At 35.7% G+C, this 22,046-nt stretch overlaps 2 protein-coding genes across 4 annotated transcripts; one reads left to right on the top strand and one right to left on the bottom strand.

Annotated features, from left to right (window-relative positions):
- Positions 1-24: 24 nt before the first annotated feature.
- On the bottom strand, positions 25-11,035 carry dor (deep orange). 2 transcript variants are annotated; one of them, XM_053752166.2, is made up of 11 exons: positions 10,202-10,789; positions 9,709-10,040; positions 9,484-9,531; positions 7,978-8,289; positions 6,271-7,258; positions 5,474-5,720; positions 4,780-4,949; positions 4,026-4,177; positions 3,419-3,484; positions 2,490-2,655; positions 25-1,386 (listed from the first exon to the last, which is right to left on the bottom strand). In XM_053752166.2, the coding sequence occupies exons 1-11, from the start codon at positions 10,458-10,460 to the stop codon at positions 1,151-1,153; spliced, it is 2,976 nt and encodes a 991-aa protein (XP_053608141.1). In that variant the 5' UTR covers positions 10,461-10,789; the 3' UTR covers positions 25-1,150. The 2 variants fall into 2 exon arrangements, with proteins under 2 accessions (XP_053608141.1, XP_053608142.1); XM_053752167.1 differs by lacking the exon at positions 9,484-9,531 and having other exon boundaries at positions 10,202-11,035.
- A 169-nt stretch (positions 11,036-11,204) lies between these two features.
- LOC128673976 (short-chain specific acyl-CoA dehydrogenase, mitochondrial-like) lies at positions 11,205-21,613 on the top strand. 2 transcript variants are annotated; one of them, XM_053752184.1, is made up of 9 exons: positions 11,205-11,574; positions 11,889-12,052; positions 13,127-13,385; positions 15,412-15,573; positions 16,381-16,447; positions 16,793-16,932; positions 17,703-17,794; positions 19,036-19,235; positions 19,727-21,613. In XM_053752184.1, exons 1-9 carry the CDS (start codon positions 11,478-11,480, stop codon positions 19,818-19,820), a joined length of 1,275 nt encoding a protein of 424 aa, XP_053608159.1. In that variant the 5' UTR covers positions 11,205-11,477; the 3' UTR covers positions 19,821-21,613. The 2 variants fall into 2 exon arrangements, with proteins under 2 accessions (XP_053608159.1, XP_053608158.1); XM_053752183.1 differs by having other exon boundaries at positions 16,781-16,932.
- Positions 21,614-22,046: the final 433 nt, after the last annotated feature.

The raw sequence follows: 22,046 nt of genomic DNA, 5'->3' as shown, positions 1-22,046 counted from the left end.
CAAAATTCTCAAAACAAGAAGGAATAAATAGTAAATATAATTTATTTGGTTTACAGTAAACACTACTCAGTTCCATTATATACTATAAAAACATGCAAACTTAAATCTAAGATCAACCAAAAAGGAATATATAAGTTTAAATTTATAAAATATACCTATTTGGTTAAATTTACAAAAATCCTCAAGCATCTTATCACAGAAATAACCTTAATTTACATTGGCTAAATAAATTTTTTTTTCAATAGCACAAGTTTTTCAACACGCTACAACAGTAACGAAAAATGTTGAAAACACTAATGCTCTTATTCATAAAAAGTATGATTGTGCACGAAGTGCACTTTCGTAACTAATATTTCTTCTCGACCTTATACCACTCATGTGGGGTCGGCACAGTATGTAAGTTCCTTCCATTTCGTTCTGTCATTTGCCATATCCATTGACACTCCTTGCCTGTTCACACTATCCTTGACACACTCCATCCATTTCTTCTTAGGTCTTCCTCTATTCCTGGAACCCTTTACTTCCATCTTTAATGCCCTTTGAGTGACGTGATTTTCATCTCTTCTTAAAATATGCCCGAACCAGCCTAACCTATAACTATGTAATTTTCGTAACTAAGTATTTATATAACTAAAATACAGTTTTAAACATTGTTTCATATACATTAACTTTTTTATGAATAAGACTGTAATGTTGTAAAATGTCAGCCGTGTAAGAATATACTAGCGAGCGAAGCCGCGGGCGCGCTGTTTATAATTTATAAATTAAATTATTCGGGGCCGCCACACTCGTACGTACGTGAGACACCTCTGGTGTGGCAGAAGTTAATAGGCTGTGGTGACCACTTACCATCAGGTGAGCCGCAATTTCACGAACGTTTGAACGCGGCGTGTAGCGTTTCATTAGTTTCCGACAATTTGTGTGAATAAAGAATCTTTTTTTTTTTTTTTAATTAAACATCTATAAAATTAACATTGTAGCAGTACTTATTTATAAAATAGGGCAATTAAATAGATTTCTGTCATTGGTAAAATTTAATAAACACTAATGAGAGCCCGCGGCGGAGTTCAAAACGCTCGTGAAATTCATCCGCCTGTTTGCTTGCAATATAAAAAAATCCAAGATTTTACAAATAATCAGGACTCATTTCTCACTCCCACTCCTTCATAACTCTGTCCCAATCTTCATCGGAAATAAACGGTTTATCAATACAATTGATCATGTACTCTCCGCAATACAAGCATTCGCTGGCCACGATATCGTCTATCTCGTTCTTGAGTAGCTCTCGTAGAGGGAGTCCGCTCGATGTCCGCGTGTTCAGCTCTATGCTGGACAGAACTGAGAGGCGGGTTTGTACGTCTTGGAGTTTGTTGCGGCGAGCGGGACCTGGGAGAAAATATTAGCTTACGTTTAGCCTATTATATATACACAATACAACTAAATTAATCGCGTTGAAAATCCTTACTTCTATTCAAACACGGGTGAATTTCACGACTATTTAAACGCGGCGTGTAGCGTTTCATTAGTGTCGCATATTTTTTTTAAAAGAATCATTTTCTTTAAATTAAACATTTATAAAATTAACATTGTACCAGTACTTTACTTATTTATAAAATAGTATAGTTAAATTGATGACTGTGTATCGTACAATTTAATAAACACTAATGACAGCCCACGGCGGCGTTCAAAACGCTCGTGAAATTCACCCACACAGTTTACATGTGAACTATAGAGTTGTATACTGCCAAATAAAATAAGTAATATATTATATAGAAGCACAGCCGACCGATTTTTGTTCCTCCACGTAGTACAATCGTGAATCTGAGGAGATAAATCAAGGGTTGTACTGCTCCGCCATTAGGAATGCCGACGAATTGTATGAATCTCCCTATACTGTGATATTAGGATTAATGATCGAGTGTAGTCGCTGTGGAACTTGTGCCCACACGAGAACAGGTTGAATGATGTCGCTCAAACAAAACTCGTCAAGGGATGTAACTTTTGTAAAAACAAGTTTATTTGTTACACAAATAAAAAAAAACTCCAAAATAAAAAAATACTAGCAAAGTGAATACTTTGCTAACAACTTTTGAACGGCTGAACTTTAGATTTTCATGAAACATTGCTAAGAACACTCGGGATAAAATTATCTATGGCACAAAAAAAACTAAACGAAAATCACAGATCAGACAGACACGTTAAACTGCAGCGTGGTGTTATACCACGCTTTTTGCGTCGAGAGTTTAAAAAAACATTGGTATTTTGTGACAACCCTGACCGCATTATAGACGCTGGCGACTGTTTCGTTATTAGGTCGTCGAACAATTGTATGACTCTCATTAGAATGTTATATTAGCAAGGACTCCTTATCATTATTTAATAATAAGTTTGTGTACCTTGAGTTGTTCAAATAAATCATTCATTCTGTGCCCTAACAGTGGAGACCTATAAAAGGCTATTAATTATGACGTGTCATAAGTATGCATTACCGAGTGTAGGCTGTATCTCAGTCTGCAGACAGTCGCTGTGGAACTTGTGTCCGCACGGGAACAGGTAGAAGGGTCTCAGCAGCAGCGTGATCTCGCACAGACAACACTCGTCCGTCACCGACACGTGCACACTGCGGTTGCGGAACGATTGGATTTCTGAACGGACCTGCAAAGGAAACGTGGTGATTCGCTTCAATTTGTATTTTTTTTACACTGCGCAAATTTTGTGAGTAGATACAGATGATGAAACTAACTAACACAAAGTAATCGATGATTTTATTGGTCTTCTCTTTATTCTACACTAGATGTTGCCCGGGGTTTCGCTCCCGTGGGAATTTTGATAAAATATAGCCTAAAGCAATCTTGGATAATGTACATTTCTAATGGTGAAAGAATTTTTGAAATCGGTTCGGTAGTTTCGGAGATTACCCACCTCAAACATTTTGTATGTTTGAAGTGGGCTCACAAACGCTTACCTCTTTATAATAATAGTATAGATAAATCGATGGGTCTCTTATACAAATTGGCTAATTAGTTGATAGGATCTAGTAGGGAATGTCGAAATTAGGTATTATTCTTGCACAGTTTATTTCAAGGAAGTTTGTATTTCATGTACTGAGCGAGCACATTGTGAAAATTTGTGCAGTGAATAAATAAATATACTAAATATTTTTCTTTAACTAAATAAGTTGTTTAAACGAGTTTGCAGTTTAATTTTCACTGTCGAAACGCAGTGAGACGTTGCCAACCACCAATCATAGTGTGGCTTTGTCTCGCGACGACATCCACACTGCAATCTGATAGGCTGAAAAATTTACATACTGATCAAGTAGACTTTTCGGTCAGATTTTCATAAACATTTATCAACCATTCAAAAATGACATGGAATATTTAAAAAAAAGGTAAAATGTATGTTATTTTGTTCTTACCAATTCAGCTGATTTTGTAGCCTCTTCCATTTCAGCTTTCAATTCTTCGATTTGATTGTTGTATTCCTAAAATCAACCGTGTAAAAGAAATTATCAATATTTTTAAAATATGGACACTGGAATGGAAAGGGAGAGAGAGATTTGTGGAGAAACGTTGTTATTCAAGGTCAGCTACACATGCTTAGTGTTTGTGTGATACATATTATAAAACAATGTCCTCTGCCGCGTCTGTCTGTTCGCGATAAACTCAAAACACTACTGCACGGATTTTAATGCGGTTTTCGCCAGTAGATAGTGTGATTCCTGTGAAGGTTGAGATGTGTAATTTATTATATTTTTTCCCGAGCGTAGTCGAGACGTATCTCGGTTACCGGTATAATAATAATAATTTTTATTTAAAAAAAGGAGAATACATTTATAAAAGTATAATAATAATAATCCTTCCTTCATAGTCGTATTCCTCATGGCTGATCGTCGTGGTCATTACGTGGAATGAAACACACACACAACAACTTTCTTGGCATTATTAATGGAGTGGTTTGCCATTGCCTTCTCCATTTAATAATAATAATAATAAAAGCTTTTATTCACCGCTCGTATCGCTTACCTGTAGCGACTGACAGATGGGCTCCCGGAAGTGGTCAATGGTGACGACGTCGCTGAAGAACGGCAGCAAGTCCTCGATCTTGATGAGCGGACACTCGTCCAGGAAGCCCATTGCTTCCGCCACATTCTGGTTCTTCGTGATCACGTTCTCGGCTGGAACAGGACGGTTTAAAATAGAATCCAATAATCAAAATTTTAACTGATCATATGTTTTGTAAGCAAACGGTTGGCACACATACACACACGGAAATATATAATATTTTTTGTAAATCGCGGTTAATGTGTATATTTTATCAATGCAAATAGATAAAACTGACATGGTGTCTAAAATATACAAAACTAACTGCGCCCCGTGGCTTCGCTGCCGTGGGAATTTCAGGATAAAAAGTACCCTAGTTTATTCCAGGTTATTTTCTACCCGTATACCAAATTTCATAACAATTAGTCCAGTAGATAATGCGTGAAGAGGTAACAAACAAACAAACTTTCGCATTTATAATATTAGTTGGGATTGGCATAATTAAATAATTGACAATCTCAAGGTGTTTATCAGATTTTATCCTAGCGTACGCATAGCTATTTTTATCACCTAAATCTAAGTACTGTAAATTAGCATCTAAGTGATTTAAATAAAGTTTATTTTATTTTGTCTCGCTTCGGTTCTTGACACGTGAGGACCATTTTTCAACAGTTAGCGTGTCAACGCATATTTAGCCCGCATAAAATTATCCTGGCGTGTCACTAGTAAAACTCACCGATGTTAAGCCACAGGGACCGCTGGAGCTGCACATCATCGGGCATATTGGCGATCGACTTGGCGAGAGGGAGCGAGACCTGCAGTGCGAGCGAGACAGCCGCCTCCCACAGTCCCAGGAGAGCCGATAACTTTACACACGCTTCTGGAAGGTCCTTCTCGTGACACAGTCTAAAATTAAATTATACTTGATCTAAAATAATTAATTCATAAATAACTAATGTACTATGATTTACGATATAGCATTTTTTTTCCAATTTTTATGATTCGTTTCTCGGGTCAGCATGACTCATTGGGCAATATACTAAAAAAGTATAATGCACAAATAATAATAATATTTAAAAATAAGCAGGTCCAGTCAACAGCACATAAAGTTACCCCGCATGAACCTCTATGGCGCGGTAATAGCGGCGAGTTTGCAATGAATTCGAGTAAGTTGATGTGCAGACTATACAATGAGTATGAAAGAAATAGTGCAGTTTTATTAATTTGAATATTAAATCCATCCATGCAGATCTAGCAGTATCATTAAAACCCGTATGTTATTTCGTGTAATACACACTATACACATATAAACACTAATAATATTCAGTACCTTTTTATTTTCTTAATAATAATTTTCATTTAGAATTAACTCCGTTCGCGATTTTCCCATTTCCATCTATGAAAAACAAAAGGCAATAAATTGAAATTACCTTTTAGCGTAGTGCACATCATAGTTGACCAACACAGCGTCTGTTCCCTGCCTCTCCAGATACCTCATCAACGCCTGCTGGTCATATTCACAGTACAAAGTCAGAAGATAGTTGTGTATGGCTCGCTCTTTGACGTTGTAGTTCTGTACCATGAACTCGAGGTAGCGGATTATTTCTGAGATGTGTTTTTCATCGTTCTCACAGGACAGGAACGCTGGTAGTAGCTTTGATGGTGATAGTCTAGGACCTAGAACAAAATAATAACACCGGAATCACTATATATAGTATAAATAAAACAAAGTCGCATTTCTGTCAGTGCGCTTAGATCTTTAAAACTACGCAACGGATTTTGATGCGGGTTTTTTAATCGATAAAGTACTTCAAGAGGATGGTTTAAAGCACCCGTGCTAAACCGGAGCGGGTCGCTAGTTCAATATAATAAAACAGTTTTTCAAAAAAGATGTTCGTCAATGTATCAATTATTAAAAGCATACCCATTTTCAAGTTGACCAAAACAATTCTTTTACAACTGTTTCCCTTCGTAAAAAAGTTTCCAACGTTGGCGTGTATCTATCGTTTTCCATATAAGTGTCACTCGATATTCAACCTGTGTTACCATTTATTACAAAAAATGGTATAAAAAACATTCGCGATGAGAAAGCGCTGCCGTTTGACCTCATATATTTTAACACACACATATGTACGATATAGTCTATCTTCTCCCTCTCATCTGAGCGCATTCCAAGTCACTCCAGATTACTTCCGAGGTCCAATTAGTATTTATAAAATTAAAATACCTTGAGAAATCAAAGTGTTGACTGTTCTCTTTGGATCTTCTTCCATCAACACAGGAGCAAACTGATAAAACAATTCGGGTTTCTTCAAATCCTGTAGAGTTTTCAAAGCCTCTGTATAAGACTTCCTGTAGATATTCTGCGCGACAACGTTCTCATAATCTTCATTCATCAACGTCAACTTAATCAAGTTCTGCTTGTCTCCGTGTGAAGACATCAAATCGTATATCACCTTCTTAACATGCTGCATACACTTCGACACTTTTGGATGCACTAAAAACACATCGAAATCACTCTGTATGCGATTGTACTCATCCGTATTCAACTTCCCTGTCCGCCTTAGAAGACCCAATTGAGACAGATACAGTTCAGTCATCCATATAACCACCATTGAGATTAAAGTCTTATCGTCTTCATCTAGAGTGTCTAATCGCTTGCACAGATATATTTGTAGTGCGTTTATCTGGTCTTGTTCTAAAAATTTAAGGCATACAGTTTCGAAGCTGCTTTGGGTGTCAGCATACACATTAGCACTATCCTCATACTTTCCTTTCGAAAAAAGAAGTTCCGCTTGTTTTACATTTACAATGTCCAGGTAAACAGGGTTTTGTAAGCAATATAGTTTCGCTAAATCAAACTGTTCCTTCTCCATGTAAATCCTCCAGACATTTCGCTCTTCTCTGACAATTTTGTATCGGAACACAGTTTTTTCAGTAATAGCCCATACAGTCCTCCGTTTGACATCTTTGACGATATTCTTGAGTTTGCCGTGAGCTTCGGAAAACCTGTCTTCGTACACACATTCCTGGTTGAGAAGGGAAACTGCCTTGACTCTGTCGGAGTACATGAGAAGTGCGTGGAATTCCGTCAAAACAAAGGAGAGTGGTGCCTTTTCTTTAGAATCAATTTCTGACTCAAAATCTGGAGGGTAGTTTATTAGTTCTCCTTGAGTGAACAGAGTATTGGAATTCTGTTGAGATGACGGGTCCAGCTTGAAAATAAAATAAAAGGTAAGTGGACAACTTCCAAAATATAAATAAGAAAATAAATGGCAGAGCAAATTTCTGTTATATCCAAGTTTAATACGATTCATACAGTCGACCGACACGATAGCCTTTCTAAAGGCGTAATAGCCGTGAGCGTTAACAATGTAGTCAGGGTTGTCATAAAATAAAAACGACGTATAATAATACTGTTTTTCTGTTTTCCAAAAGTTGAAAAAACCCTTGATTTATCGGCCCTCCCTCCCCGCACCTGTCAGCCCCCCACAATTTCCCTGCGTGGAGGCGTTCGAAATTCAACAGTAAATTGGTCGGTCGGCTATAAATAAATATATAAGGACAAATTACACAGATTGAGTTAGTCCCAAAGTAAGTTCGAGACTTGTGTTACGGGATACTAAATCAACGATACTATATTTTATAACAAATACATATATAGATAAACATCCAAGACCCGGGCCAATCAAACAAATATTATTTTCCATAATGACCCGACCGGGGATCGAACCCGGGATCTCACGGTTCAGAGGCAAGCACTTTACCACTGCGCCACCGAGGTCGTCTAAATGTCAGCTATGGTTATATGAAGGCGATCGCCCTATGAAGCGGGACGGAACTCAAGTGTTATTAAAATACAATGCACAAGCACAATAAAATAGTAACAATAAACAATAAAATAATATAATAGTATACAAAATATTGTACTAACTTGTCCATAAAATATACCAGGTTCAGTGAGCCAGGCAAAACTCTTCGGTACCTCATCCCTATCAAAATGGAACTGCAATCTAGAGTATTTCAAAGATGATGGAATTTCCTGGAATCCTGTGTCAGGCATGGTGAGGTATTGGTAGAATATAGACTGGAGACTGGGTCTGCCATCAGTTGTGACTGCGTTGCCAATGAATTGGTACAGTCTAGTGGGGGTCGTTATGAAGATGAAGTACTTCGATGTGTTAGACACGCGGTGGAATTGGATGCCTGTTATTGGCATGTCTGTGCCTTGTCCGATGTCAAAAATCTGCAGAAAAAAATAAATATAGAAATATAGGTATGGAAATTTATCTTCATCTCTTATACCAGGGCATGTTAACGTTACCAAATTCACACTTAAAGTATCGTTAATTAACGTTATTTCCCTAAAGTTTAAACTGGTAATCGATACTACAATTCTACGATAATTAATACTACAATTCAAAAACCTTAAATTAAACATTAAAATTCAATAACATAACCAATTAACATTAAAAGTATCGTTACTTATTTCAATTTAGTTTTATTGAGTTGCAAGATTCTACCCTAACAAACACAAGTACTTCGGAAGTTAAATAAAAGCATTTCCCATAATAGAATATATTTTATACACATACATATTCAAAATGTACTTACCATTTTACACCAATCAAGCAATTGTGGTCTGTAATAATTCGCTATACTCTGCCTGTGTATCATACACAAGCTCAAGAATAAAGCGAAGAGAGTGATTTCTTCGAAAATAAAAACATAGTGTAGCGAGTGGTCCCATACTTATATCGTTATCACCATTGGTAACGATATTTGAGTTTACCGGCATTTTTTTGAAAAAGTATCGTTACCCAGCATAACATTACCTTAGCCGGTAACATTAACTATATTTGACAGCGGTAACGTTACGAAATTTATAACAGTATATCAAGCCCTGCCTTAAACCACAAGGCTTATGTAAAGCAACCAAATTGTATAATCTTACTTCAGTAAAAAGCATAAATTACTTACCTTCACCAAAAATTGCAAGGGAGTTTTGCAGTAACATATATAAATTGTTCCAAGCAATCCTACTAATATATAAATGTGAAAGTTTGTGAGGATGTATAAATAATAAATAAATAAATAAATGTTCCTTAGAAAGCTTAGCCTCTGTTCACCTTACTACCTACCACTATCACTGAAGTGTGGTGTTTTAGGTGTGTGTTTCTCTCCCATAAACTTCATTTATTTATACTACTGAGCAGGCAACAAGTACAAGAGTTCTACTTATTTGCAAAGAAATCACTCCCAGTAGACCTGTGAGAAGAGAAGTGGTATAGCTGAAGGCTGGTGTGTTTATAAAAAATAGCAAAAAAAAATAGAAACCCATTTAAAATAAATATACACACACACACACAGAAACATTCACATAAATTTAGCATTGTTAAAAATAAAAAAACAATAAGTAGAATATTAGAAAAGTGGTTACCAATCCTTCAATTTCTTTGCTTCCATAGAGTGGCAGGTAATTTGGCAGCTTGTGGAAGAAATTTCATTTTTATAAGTGTGTAAATGTGTTGTATGATAAAGGAGTCTTTTATCAAGTATGTGTGTAGCAGAAAATCTGAATGTAATTTACTATCACTACAAAATTGACATATATTACAAGAATTAGTTAGGTTAGAAAACAAACAAAAAAATTTTCTCTATGTACCTGTCTCCAATATTGCTGGTTAGCTGTGAACATCTTATCATTATCAGCTACTAATTCCGTTTCTATAATATGTCCTTGAGAAGAACCCAGTAAAATAGGACCAGTTGTGATCTCTGACGTATTCTCATTGTTCCAACCAACTTCGGTTACCTCATAAGATCTAGATTTAGTAACAGATTTCAACTTGGAGCTTTTACGGTGAAGGTAGACTAACTCAGGGTTGCCGTCTTTGGTTCTTGGTGCGAAAGCCATAAGGAGATGACAGCCAAGCGGATCGAGATATAAACCAGTGAGCTTGGTGTTTGACTGGATGTACTTAGTGTACTTTATTTCTGAAAAAAAAAAATATTTTGTAAGAGATCTTGATTCAATCCATCAATAATAACAACATTTTAATTAAAAGTAGACTCACTAAATTCTTAATTTTATTGATGATGATAACCTACCACCTAAGTATATAAATGCTTGTAAACTATTTGTCAAGTTAATTTACCTTCAAAATGACTTGGCATCTTCAAGTCCATTCTGAATAGATTTCCATTTGCCATAGCGAGCACCAGATAGTCACTGGCAACAGCACCGTGGGTAATCACATCTGATGGGTTGAAATTCATCTTCTGTTTAGAGAATATCGGCGTATTGTCTTCCAGTTGCATGTTAATGTAGCCCGATGAAGTCATGGCTTCTTCCACAGGCTTGGGCCGCTGGGAAACCTGAGAAGCTTGTTCGTACTGATCTAGGATAGAAGTCATGTTGATATCTTTTTGGTGATACGTGTTACGCCCTTATTAAATTTGTTTTAGGCACACATTTCACGTTACACAAATTGAGAATTACAAATCGTTGAGAGAACCTAAACAATTAATAAACGCACCATACGTACTAGTAGGTATACCTAGTTTATATAAAATTTTCAGTGAATTGCTTTGATTGAAATGCTTTGCTTTGCTTCACAGCTTTGCTCGACTAATTCTCCCTGATTCTCAACAAAATCTGTCAATAAAATAACGTCAATGTCAAACCCGAAAAATAATTTAGTTACTTTCCATTTTCTTTAATATGATTTTCTAATTATCTTATATAGAAGCTCATCCTTCATGTACAATTTAAACGTTATTTTATGTCATTTGTAGAGTTACCATGTTTAAAGAAATATCACAAAAATATAAAACTAACCAAGGAAAAACCTATAGAAAAAAAAAACCTTAGCTTAGCAACTGTAAGTATGGAATCGTGGTGATATGGAATAATATACGTATTTTTCTAGTTGTATCCAAATTACCAAGAGGATCAAAAGGTAGTAATAGGTACCTACCACCTACTATATTGATTGATTGATATTCATTCGCAATGTTAAATGTCAAAGAGTCAAAAGTGTCAAACATGTGTTTTTGAAGTTTATCGTTTTTGATGTTTAGAATAAATAGCATGGAATTTTGGTATTTATTAAAAGGCAATAAGAATGATATTATATTGATTCGATTTGCGATGTGAGTAAACTATCAGAAAATGTTTATCACGATTTTGTGCTAACTTTTTCGGATTTATTTTTCGGTATTTTTGTGAAAGAATTTTATTATATTTGAGTTATTTGTGGCAGAGCGTTCTATAGTGGAAAATTGTTTATATACGACACTAGGATAAATAATATAATTACAACAATAATTGTAAATATTGGAAAATAAACAAGTTTTTAAATCAAGTTTTGTGTGACCTTGTCCCATTATCATATAACATACATTTACCTATCGAATTCGAATGTCGGTTTTATGTGGATCACAACCGTATGCTTTTGCACTATAGAGCACTCAGTTTTATCTGAACTTATCATGTCAACTGGCGCGCTTGTGAAATTGGCTACGGGCTGTAAGTAACTTTTAAATCAACAAATTATAATATAGTAAAGATTTTGTCCATTATAAAATCTTGATTTGTCTTTTTGTAATGATTTATATGTAGGTACCTGAATTATTATTTATTTCGTATTAATTTAATTTAATTTATCTTTGATCACGTATTTTATAATATTTTTGATAACCTATTTAATGAACAATTTTTTCACATTGCTGGGTAAGGCTCCCCACACCTTCCAACTCTCTCAATTCAAAGCTACCTTTGACTTTCTGACCATTTTTTTAACATAACAAAAAAAATTAACTGTTTAATTTATATTTTAAAAGTGTGCCGCCACAGTACCAAGACCTTATCACAATGCCGCAGCTTCACCACCCAGCTGACAGAGCAGCAGCAGTACATCCAGGACCAGGCACGACTGTTCAGCATCGAACATTTGAAGCCAAAGGCTGCCAAGCTTGACATTGAAGGGCGCTTCCCTCATGGAGAGGTAATCAGTCCCTTTATGACACTTTATAGCTGACCAAAAATTTTGTATGCAGACAGGGCACGACATGGGTCAAAATTCTCTCTCATCTTCATATGTTTCTTGTTAAGTTTGGGGCTGTGATGCTGTGATACCAGGCGTCATTGTAAAAAATAAACATTTTGAAGATTCATCCGTGATTTTACAACCGGCCGCCCGCCTGAAGTTAACCCTCCTTGGAAATGCTATTGTTTCCTAACATTTGCCTGGGCTATTAGGGCCTTAGTCGCCTCATACGACATGGTTACAGTTGATTATCATTAAAATGATATTAATTCATACCATTGTTTTAAAAAATCATCATTTTGATATTTTTATTGGAACATAAAATTAGTTCTCAATACTAAGATATCTTAATTACTTATTTGAAGAAGAAGAGTATTTTTCAACAGCATTATTGTCCACTGTGCAGTTCAATAACTCAATATGTTATTGATATTTAAGAGAATAATCTTTTTGTGTGCAGAAACCGATAAATAAGAGATCTACCTATATCATAGGTATATATATGTACATGTATGATACACACTGCTATTATTATACCTACTAAGGTATTTTTATTGTATCTTTACATAATAAACAACTGTTTTTTAACAAATATAAAGTTTTCCACATAGTAGCACAAACTGTATTAAAAATTCTTATGTTTTGTTCTTATAATTTGTCCTTATCCTCAATACCTCTGAATACACAAACAATGTGTTCTACTTATACTAAAAAAATATGAATACAGAATTTGGTACTTAACAAGACCTAAGCATATTGTATATTAAAGAAATATATTTTTTATTTTTATTAAAATATCAACCCCTAAAGTTGAGCGAAGTTGCGACTTTTGAGCGAAACATAAGAAAGGATTTCTCGAAATCCCCCGAGAACGAGATAAAACTTAATTTTTAAGGTCTTACAAAGTCGCGAGCATAATTTATACTTATTGACTAGCTATAAATTTCATAGTCCATATAAATTTTGTTTGTAATATATTTAGTGTACAAAGAAAAAGTTGGTAGTTTAAAAAATCTTGTTGCCACCTTACAGATAAAGAAACTAACGAATATGGGGTACATGGGAGCCAACGTCTCCAAAGAATACGGCGGTCTAGGACTGGACTATTTGTCCCTGGCCATCATCGTAGAGGAGCTGTCCCGAGGTTGCGCCAGCACGGGAATGACGCTATCAATACATAACTTCCTCTACGCGAACCTGGTTAATGAGAAAGGAACGCCGGAGCAGAAGGAGCTGTTTTTGAGGGATTTCACAAAGGGGTCCATCGGGTGCTTCGCTTTGAGCGAGCCTGGTAATACCACTATTTTTACTTAGTCATATGAGTCATGATAAGTATGAAATCAAGTTACGATAAAGTTGAGTGTCCATGGACTGTGGTGTTTGCTTCAGCGCCCCGCCCCCTCTAAATCTATGGTTTGCTTACTATCCTACTAATATTATAAATGTGAAAGTTTGTGAGGATGTATATTATGTGTGTCTGTTTGTTACTCTTTCACGCATAATCTACTGGACCAATTGTTATGTGGTACACGGAAATATACTTAGGGTACAAAACTGAAATAACACATAGGGTACATCTTATCCTGAAATTCCCACGGGAGCGAAGCCCCAGGGCGCATATTATATAAAAAATATCGGTCGGATGGGAGATTTGATCGAAGGTTCATCCGTGATATAATAATTGAAATTTTATTTTAAGTAGTTACTAGAGACTTGGCCAGGCTTTCCACGAGGTTCGCAAATCTTCGAGAATAAATTGTCTAAATAACAGTGAAAAGTGTATAAAAATCCGTTGCGTGGTTCAAATTCAAATCAATTATTCAGAATTTCACACACATTTTCTCGTTAATTTTTATATTATTATGTATTAGTTATTTGTCACAAGCTACAAACTACTTAACTTACTTTAGGTTTAAAAGAAACAACCACAGGAACACGACATAAGTTGAGGGCGACTTTTTTATTTTATGTAGTGATGATTGATCCGATAATATAAGATATAGAAAATTTTCAAACAGAATCTGGTTATAAGAACATTTGTATCAGTCATTGTCTTATTTAGTTAAGACTTGGTCGGCTTTTATCATTTTTACGGAAACATGCACACGCATGTATGGAAACATATTAAAAAGTTCTAATTTATAATTTTTATATTGGCCATTTTATAACAGTGGGCTTTACAGCCTTATCTCGCTTGATATTTTCCATGGATAGGTAGATATTGAAATCGTAAATGCAGTATTTAAATTTATAAAAGAGTAAAAAAGACAACAACACTTTATTGCAAATTCATTCTTATTACAGAGTAGCAAGTTGTAAAATTGATTATAGCAATTTTTGTTTCTTATTGTCTTATCACACGCAAGTTCTTTGTCCATTATAATGTTGTCTATACCTGTAATGATGGCTCATTAGTATACAAGTAGGTAAGCATGTTTAGTGTGATTACCTTATGTAGCTTAGCGTGTATGTTGACATTATTGCATTATGAAGGCTTGATTTTTCAAGTGTTTCTCTCTATATATAAGTTATGGTTACATTTTCGGCTCTAACGTCCCGAAACCTAGAGTTCGCTATACTACATAATAAAACAAAATCGCTTCCCGCTGTCTGTCCTTATGTATGCTTATATCTTTAATACTACGTGACAGTTTTTGATGCGGGTATTTTTAATAGATAGAGTAATTCAAGAACCTTAGAAGGTTTATGTGTATAATTCATTATGGTTTTACCCAAAAGAGACCGGGACGGGCCGTTATTGGATTAAATAATGATATCTAGTTTCGTTTGCGTGTGTTCATGTGTGATACGTTATGAATTAGGAAGTCAAATAAGTTCATAAAAAATGTTCATAAAATATCATTATCATGGGGTGCCATCTTCGAAATGAAGTTTGGAGGACAGCATACGGAAACCCTCGCGGCTTTGGGCCGCTATTTCATAAAATATAGGACAGACAAATAAATAAAACCATATAAAACTATGTGACTTCACTGTCAAGTTTATTTATCAACAATTTATTTATCCTTAGCATTCAGAAACAATACTAATGATAAGATAAAACACAGCTACATTTGATAAAATGTTACTTGATATCTCATCATTTGTGTTTATCAATTAGGTACAGTGAGTTGCAGTAAAATCTTTATCATCTTTATATTTTTCCTTCCACAGACTTAATTAACTTCAGCCTCATTAAGTTCCTCGCTGAAGTAATTACATAGTATAAAACATAGTCACATGCCGTTGTCTGTCTGTCCCTATGTATGCTTAGAACTTAAAAACTACGCAACGGATTTTGATGCGGTTTCCTCCAGGTGCGGGCAGCGACGTGGCCAGCATCCAAGTGACAGCGAAACAAGATGGCGACCATTGGATCCTCAACGGGCGCAAGAGCTGGGTCACTAGCTGCATCGAGGGCCACGCGGCTGTCGTGTTCGCGACCTTCGACCCTGCCTTGAGACACAAGGGGCTGGCCTGTAAGTGGGTTTTGTAGAAACAACATGGCGGCCACTGGAACACATCAAAGGACGCAGGAGCTGCATGGTGATCCGACTCTTGCTATCCGAGGGCAAACATTTATTTACCAAATTAAGTATGTTTGTTACTGTAACGCACTAATATTCATAAACAAACTAATAAATACAGTGTAGTGTGAAAATGAATCTAAAGTGTCGCATATAGGCAGGCAACACTGAGAGCTTATCAACCAATCTTCTTGCGCACTCGATTTATTGCAATGGCAAAAAAAATTTCGTTATAAATCACTCTTATAGGCAGATTGTACATTCCAATTTGATTGACGACCTCGGTGGCGCAGTGTTAAAGTTCTTACCAGTGAACCGAGAGGTCCCGGGTTCGATCCTCGGTTGGGTCATGATGGAAAATTATCTTTTTCTGATTGGCCCGGGTCTTGGATGTTTATCTATATATGTATTTGTTATAAAATATAGTATCGTTGAGTTAGTATCCCATAACACAAGTCTCGAACTTACTTTGGGGCTAGCTCAATCTGTGTGATTTGTCCTAGTATATTTATATTTATTTATTTATTTACAATTAGATCCACCGAATAAAATCCACTAGTAAATTCTCTTTGATCCACCACTCGAACTAAGGATATTTGTTTTCCTCTTTGATCCACTGGTGGATCAGAACACAAGATGCCAAAAGAAATTTATAATGATGAATGATAATAAAGCATTTATTCGCAGTTTCTTGGCACAATAGAAACCCATGTTTTGTTAGTAGATCCATGAATACGAACCATTTGTTTGATTTTTCAGGTTTCCTGGTGCCGTTGGATGCCGAAGGGGTCTTCAGAGGCAAGAAGGAACCCATAATGGGGATCAGGTATCAAATGCATTTATAACTTATGTGTTTTTTTTGTTATTCTTATTCAAATGTGGTGCTGGTTTATGTGTAATTGAATTCCCTAACTTGTTCCATGTTGCATATAAAAAAATGACCGCCGAATCTTCAAAAATTTAAAGTAGGGTCCTAACTTTAAATTTTGGAATATTCGGCCTAATCCTAATACCTAATCGACCGGGCTTCGCGGCGTCACAGCCCCGAACGCAACCGGGAAGATATTCAGGAAATTCTTAGTTCCGTCATTCTATAGTGCATGTCCATAGCATATACCGAAATCACCCTTCGAACGGGGCTTGTAAATGAGCTGTGAAGCGACGTCGACAGGGCGGCCACGGCCTGCGACCTGACGCTGGAGCACGTGCGGGTCCCCGGCAGCGGCCTCGTGGGCCGCGCCGGGGACGGCTTCCGCATTGCCATGGCACAGCTGGACCAGGCCAGGGTGGGCATCGCGGCGCATGCTGTGGGTGAGTTGCCACTCGCGGCGGTCAAATCATTTATTCTGAAATTAATCAAATCAAATCATTGATTCAGAAATTAGACCTTCACAGGCACATTTTCACGTCAAATTTTATATTAAATGGTAATTTCTCACAAGATACAAACTACTGGCATTTCGGAACGACCACTGCTGAGAAGAAATGCCGAAACTCATTTGAACAGTGTTGGTCCCTATCATGCCCGAAGGGCTTACCATTATTGTTTCTTACATTTTTTTTCTAATAGTATAACAAAGTACATTATGTACAAAGTCAAAAAGTATATAAAAATATGCTGATATATTTATCAGCACTCGGATCACAATCATGACATGTTTTTATCCCACAGACCAAATATATGTAGAGAAGAACCTTATCAACTTGTACGCATCTATAATTAAAGGTACAAAGAGTATGTGTACCTTAAGTACTAATCAAATCAAATCCTTGTATGTACAAATCTATACATTCTATACATATAATAAAACTGTAAGCAGGCTATGTCTGTGTATATAGCAAATATTAAATAACAGTAATTATGGGAGTCTTTATGGGTCTAATATAGAAGCCAAAAAGATTTTCTATGGCCCTCCTTTACGTGTCGTCTGTGACACAGACGTCTGTGACACATACCGTTATTTAATATCTGCTATATACATACAGACATAGCCTGTTTACTGTTATATTATATGTATATAATATAGAATGTATAGTTTAGTACTTATTATAATATAGGGGAATGTTTTTTTTTACTTCAGGTATCTCACAAGCAGCTCTAGACACAGCGATTAATTACGCTAAGGAAAGAATGGCTTTTGGCAAGAGTCTCACCAGATTACCCTCTGTTAAGGTATGTTTAAACATTTATAATTAACCCTGTTATTTTAAAAAAAGCCGAGACAAAACATACTTTGGCATATAGCATTGCTAAAGTATGTTTTGTCTCAGTCTTTCAGTGTCCAAACCATCTAAATAGGTGTTACAGAAATTATTATGTAACAGGTTTAATGTGTTGCACATATGAATTTATTACCTTACGTTACTTATCCTAATATTATACATCATATACATGTCTTGCTTCAAAAATAACGAAGTTTCATACTAACTTACTCTCCCTGTTTCTCCCCTTTCGGGATCAGCCTATATTCTAATCCAGGTCACAATCTATCTTTGTGCCGAATTTCATTTAGATCCCTCCAGTAGATTTTGTGTGATGCGCGTACAAACATACAGACAGACAGACAAACATTCTAAAACACGTTGTTTGGTTGTATTGACCCTAAATAGTCCTCTCCTATTTTTTTTCGTAAATATCTCCTATGTACAGACATAGTCCAGTTACAGTTTTATTATAAGTATAGATATAAATGCGAAAGTAAGTTTGTTAGATCTTCATGCTCTGTCTTGTCAACCAATCTTCTTGAAATTTTGCATACAAAATTTGTTCTTTTTCCGGGATGAAAGGTACCCTATGTCCTTCTTCAAATGTAACATACATTTGAAGAAGGACATAGGGTATAGGGTGCTTACTGTATGTATATAAGGACCTTTCATCCCGGAAAAAGAACGCGGGCGAAGCTGCGGGCAAAAGCTACTTACTTATATTACTTGTGAAATGTGTTACATTTATTGTGATATATGTACACCACACTGTTTCAGAATCCCTGAAGACGAAAATGATGATTTTGTCAATTATATGTCACTATAGCTGCGCCCCGGGACTTCGTTCCCATGGGAATTTCGGAATAAAAAGCACTCTGTGTTATTCCAGGTTATTTTCTACCCGTGTACCAAATTTCATAACAATCGGTCCACTAGATAATGCGTGAGGAGTTAACAAACAAGCTTACTTTCGCATCCTTACATATTATAAAATAAAGTCCTCAGTCGCGTCTGTCTGTCTGTCTGTTCGCGGTAAACTCAAAAAACTACTGCACGGATTTTCATTGGTGAAAACCAATAGATAATGTGGTTCCTGAAGAAGGTTTACCTAAACCTTCTTCAAACTAACGGTTCGTTACACACCTGTGTAACGAACCGTTAGTTTATAATATTAGTCGGGATGAAAACTATATTACATATTTTTCTAAGGACCGCCTGACGGACATGAGCGTGCTGATAGAAACGTCTCGGTTACTGACGTACCGCGCGGCCAGCAACGTGACCACCAAGAACAGCGCGATGGCCAAGTACGTGGCCGGGCGCAACGCGGCCGCCGTCTGCGACCACTGCGTGCAGATACTGGGCGGCCGCGGGCTCTCCACCAAATACGACGCCGAGAGACATTACAGGTATATACAACACTAGCTTTAGCCCGCGGCTTCGCCCGAAAACGGAACACAAGCTATAACCCGATTTTTGATTTTTGAAAAAATTGAACCGTATGTTTGAACGGGAGCCTTTACTAACTATATGTATACCAAATTTCACAAAATCAGTCTCAACGGTTTAGCGAACAGACAGACAGACTTTCGCAATTATAATATTAGTATGGATGTAGGATTGATGTTTATAATATTATGTAGGATTGTCCTTATAAATCCTTATCAAACCTTCGCACGTTATTAAATACCTTTACATGTTATTAAATGATATAAAATTAAGTTTCCCGTGTTGCAAAAATTTACAAATTACCAGACCTAAGTTACGTTTACGGGTATAACTTATTATAGTTTTAACCGGGCGAAACCAGGACGGGCCGCTAGGTTTATATATATATATATATATACGCCTCACTTAAAATGCCGATTTTGATGTATAATCCACTATTTGTTTTCAACAGGGACGCCCGGGGCACGCAAATTTACGGCGGAGTGACAGACATACAGAAACGTCTCATCGGACATTTTTTGCTCAAAGAACACGATGCGCTGTGACGGGCGAACCCTGGAGGCGAAGCGATGCGATTGTAATGTCGAATTTATACTTATTTGTAGATTATGTCGACGTAAAGCGTTGAAAATCTGTTCGAGGTAAAATTATCATTTTCTTCGGATAACTATTAATTTAAAAAATTAAAATTAATTTCTTGATTATGAACGTGGAGTACCTATGTAACAGTATGCCGGAAGGTTTCCGTATTTTTATGCAAACAATGTTATAATTAAACATGGCGTACTTTTACTTATCATAAAAACAGTTACGCATAATATTATTTTGGCATAATGTTTTAGGCACAATTTTTTTGCGCATACCTACCATAAGCATAACAATTTTTAAGCATAATATTCTAAACCATATTGGCGGCTTATGGGTGGCCCAAGGGCCACCCCGCCGCACCCTAACCTACTGCTACACTATAGCTTTATGCAAATCAAAATTATGGTAAAATACATTAGCCTAAACTATAATTATGCTTTTTGAAAAGGTATGCCAAAAAACAAGTGTATCAAAATTTTATTATGTCAATAAAATGTCTAACTCGTTAAATTAAATTAGGATAAAAAATGTATGCAAAAATAAGGGATCTCATGCCGGAAGCGGTATTACGCGCGTTAGCGTATTTTAAAATGTTAACGCGCGTGCTCATTGGTTAAACCAATTTCGTCTGGTGTCATGTCATGTTCAATCATACTCAACAAAATTGTGTTTGTTAAAAAAAGTGCAATATGTACTTGTACTTTTTGAAAAAACTCTCGACAAGTTGCAACAATGAGAAAAATATGCCAAAAACGACGACTTTTCCCATAAATTCCTTGATCACATTATAAAACTACTTACTTCACACGCTATCGCTTTTATTTACAAAATATAGTGATTTCAGTAATAACTTGAAATGCCATCACACATACCCTGATTCAGAAGACCGTCATTCTGAACACCTGCCGTGTTACCCAAAAATTCTTAAGCTCGTCATGGCAAAAAAATATTAGACAGACTATACTAAGTTTATTTCTCCCTTAGATTCTGTCTCATAATTCTTCATAAGAAAAATCTTTTTTGTTGCATTTCTATTTCTAAACTTTGTGTTTTTAATATGTCTTATGATATCGTATTGGGAGGTGCTTACATTTTTTTTAGTATATAGAGGATGAAATTGAGCATAATATTTAATTGTCTGTGATACATAAATATATGGGTTTCGAAGGAGCATAAAATGTCTGTTTCAAACATACTTAAATGTATGGATATATCTAAAACGGCATTTTGGCAAAAAATAACAGATCGCATCGCTTCTAAAATGAGACATAGTAATTTAAGTATAGGTATAATAGTTTTATTTCTATTTTTACGGAACAAGTATTTACAGGCTTATTTTCTAGTCTAGTAGAAATATTTCGAATCGACATGAATATTTAAAAGCTAAATAAAATCTTGATGGGATTGCCTACATCATTTTAGTTACACCTAAAGTCCTAGTTTTAAAACTCGGTGAAAAAATCATCTCATGTAATGAGAAAAAGTATGAAAAGTGTAAGTATATACTTATTTAAAAATTGCGCTAATTTCTGCTTACTTACATTCCTAGTTTGATTAATATATTTACAATAAATGAAATCTTAAGTTTCTCATTAGAGTTCAATGAGAAACGAAGCGAAACCAACGGAAAGATATTTATTTTATATCTTTCCCATTTCTTTGTCTAATTTATCACATCAACTACAAAATTAGGTTTGACCGTTCATTGATAAGTACGTTTTAATCTCTGCTTTCATACATGGAAAACTAATTAAAGGTAAACACTTCTACCACACCGCTCATAAGTATGGCAAGATGTTATTGAAAAGTAAGCTTTAAGCCTTCCTCTGTAGACATACTTTACATTGACGCAAATTAGCGGAATGCTCGCCGCAGCTTTATATAGTTATCTCACAGATTTATATAGTTTTGATTTGTCAACGTAAAGTATGCTTACTATATAGGACGTTTTAAAGCTCACTTTTTAATTAACGTCATTTTGCCGGGTGGGAACAGTGCAGTCGAAGTGTGCTATAATTTTATGCCTATAGTATAGAGGTAGGAATGCTGTTGTATGATTGTAATAAATGTTGTTATTATCAAAATAAATTTATACTTGCATTGTTGTATTCCAATAAAAGGTTTATTTTTGTACATCTGCTGTTTCTTCAAATTCCTATTCAGAACTTTAAAAAATATCTAGA

Source organism: Plodia interpunctella, chromosome 11 (genome assembly GCF_027563975.2).
Source record: "Plodia interpunctella isolate USDA-ARS_2022_Savannah chromosome 11, ilPloInte3.2, whole genome shotgun sequence".
Taxonomy (NCBI): domain Eukaryota; kingdom Metazoa; phylum Arthropoda; class Insecta; order Lepidoptera; family Pyralidae; genus Plodia; species Plodia interpunctella.
This window is presented reverse-complemented; position numbering and strand designations above follow the sequence as displayed.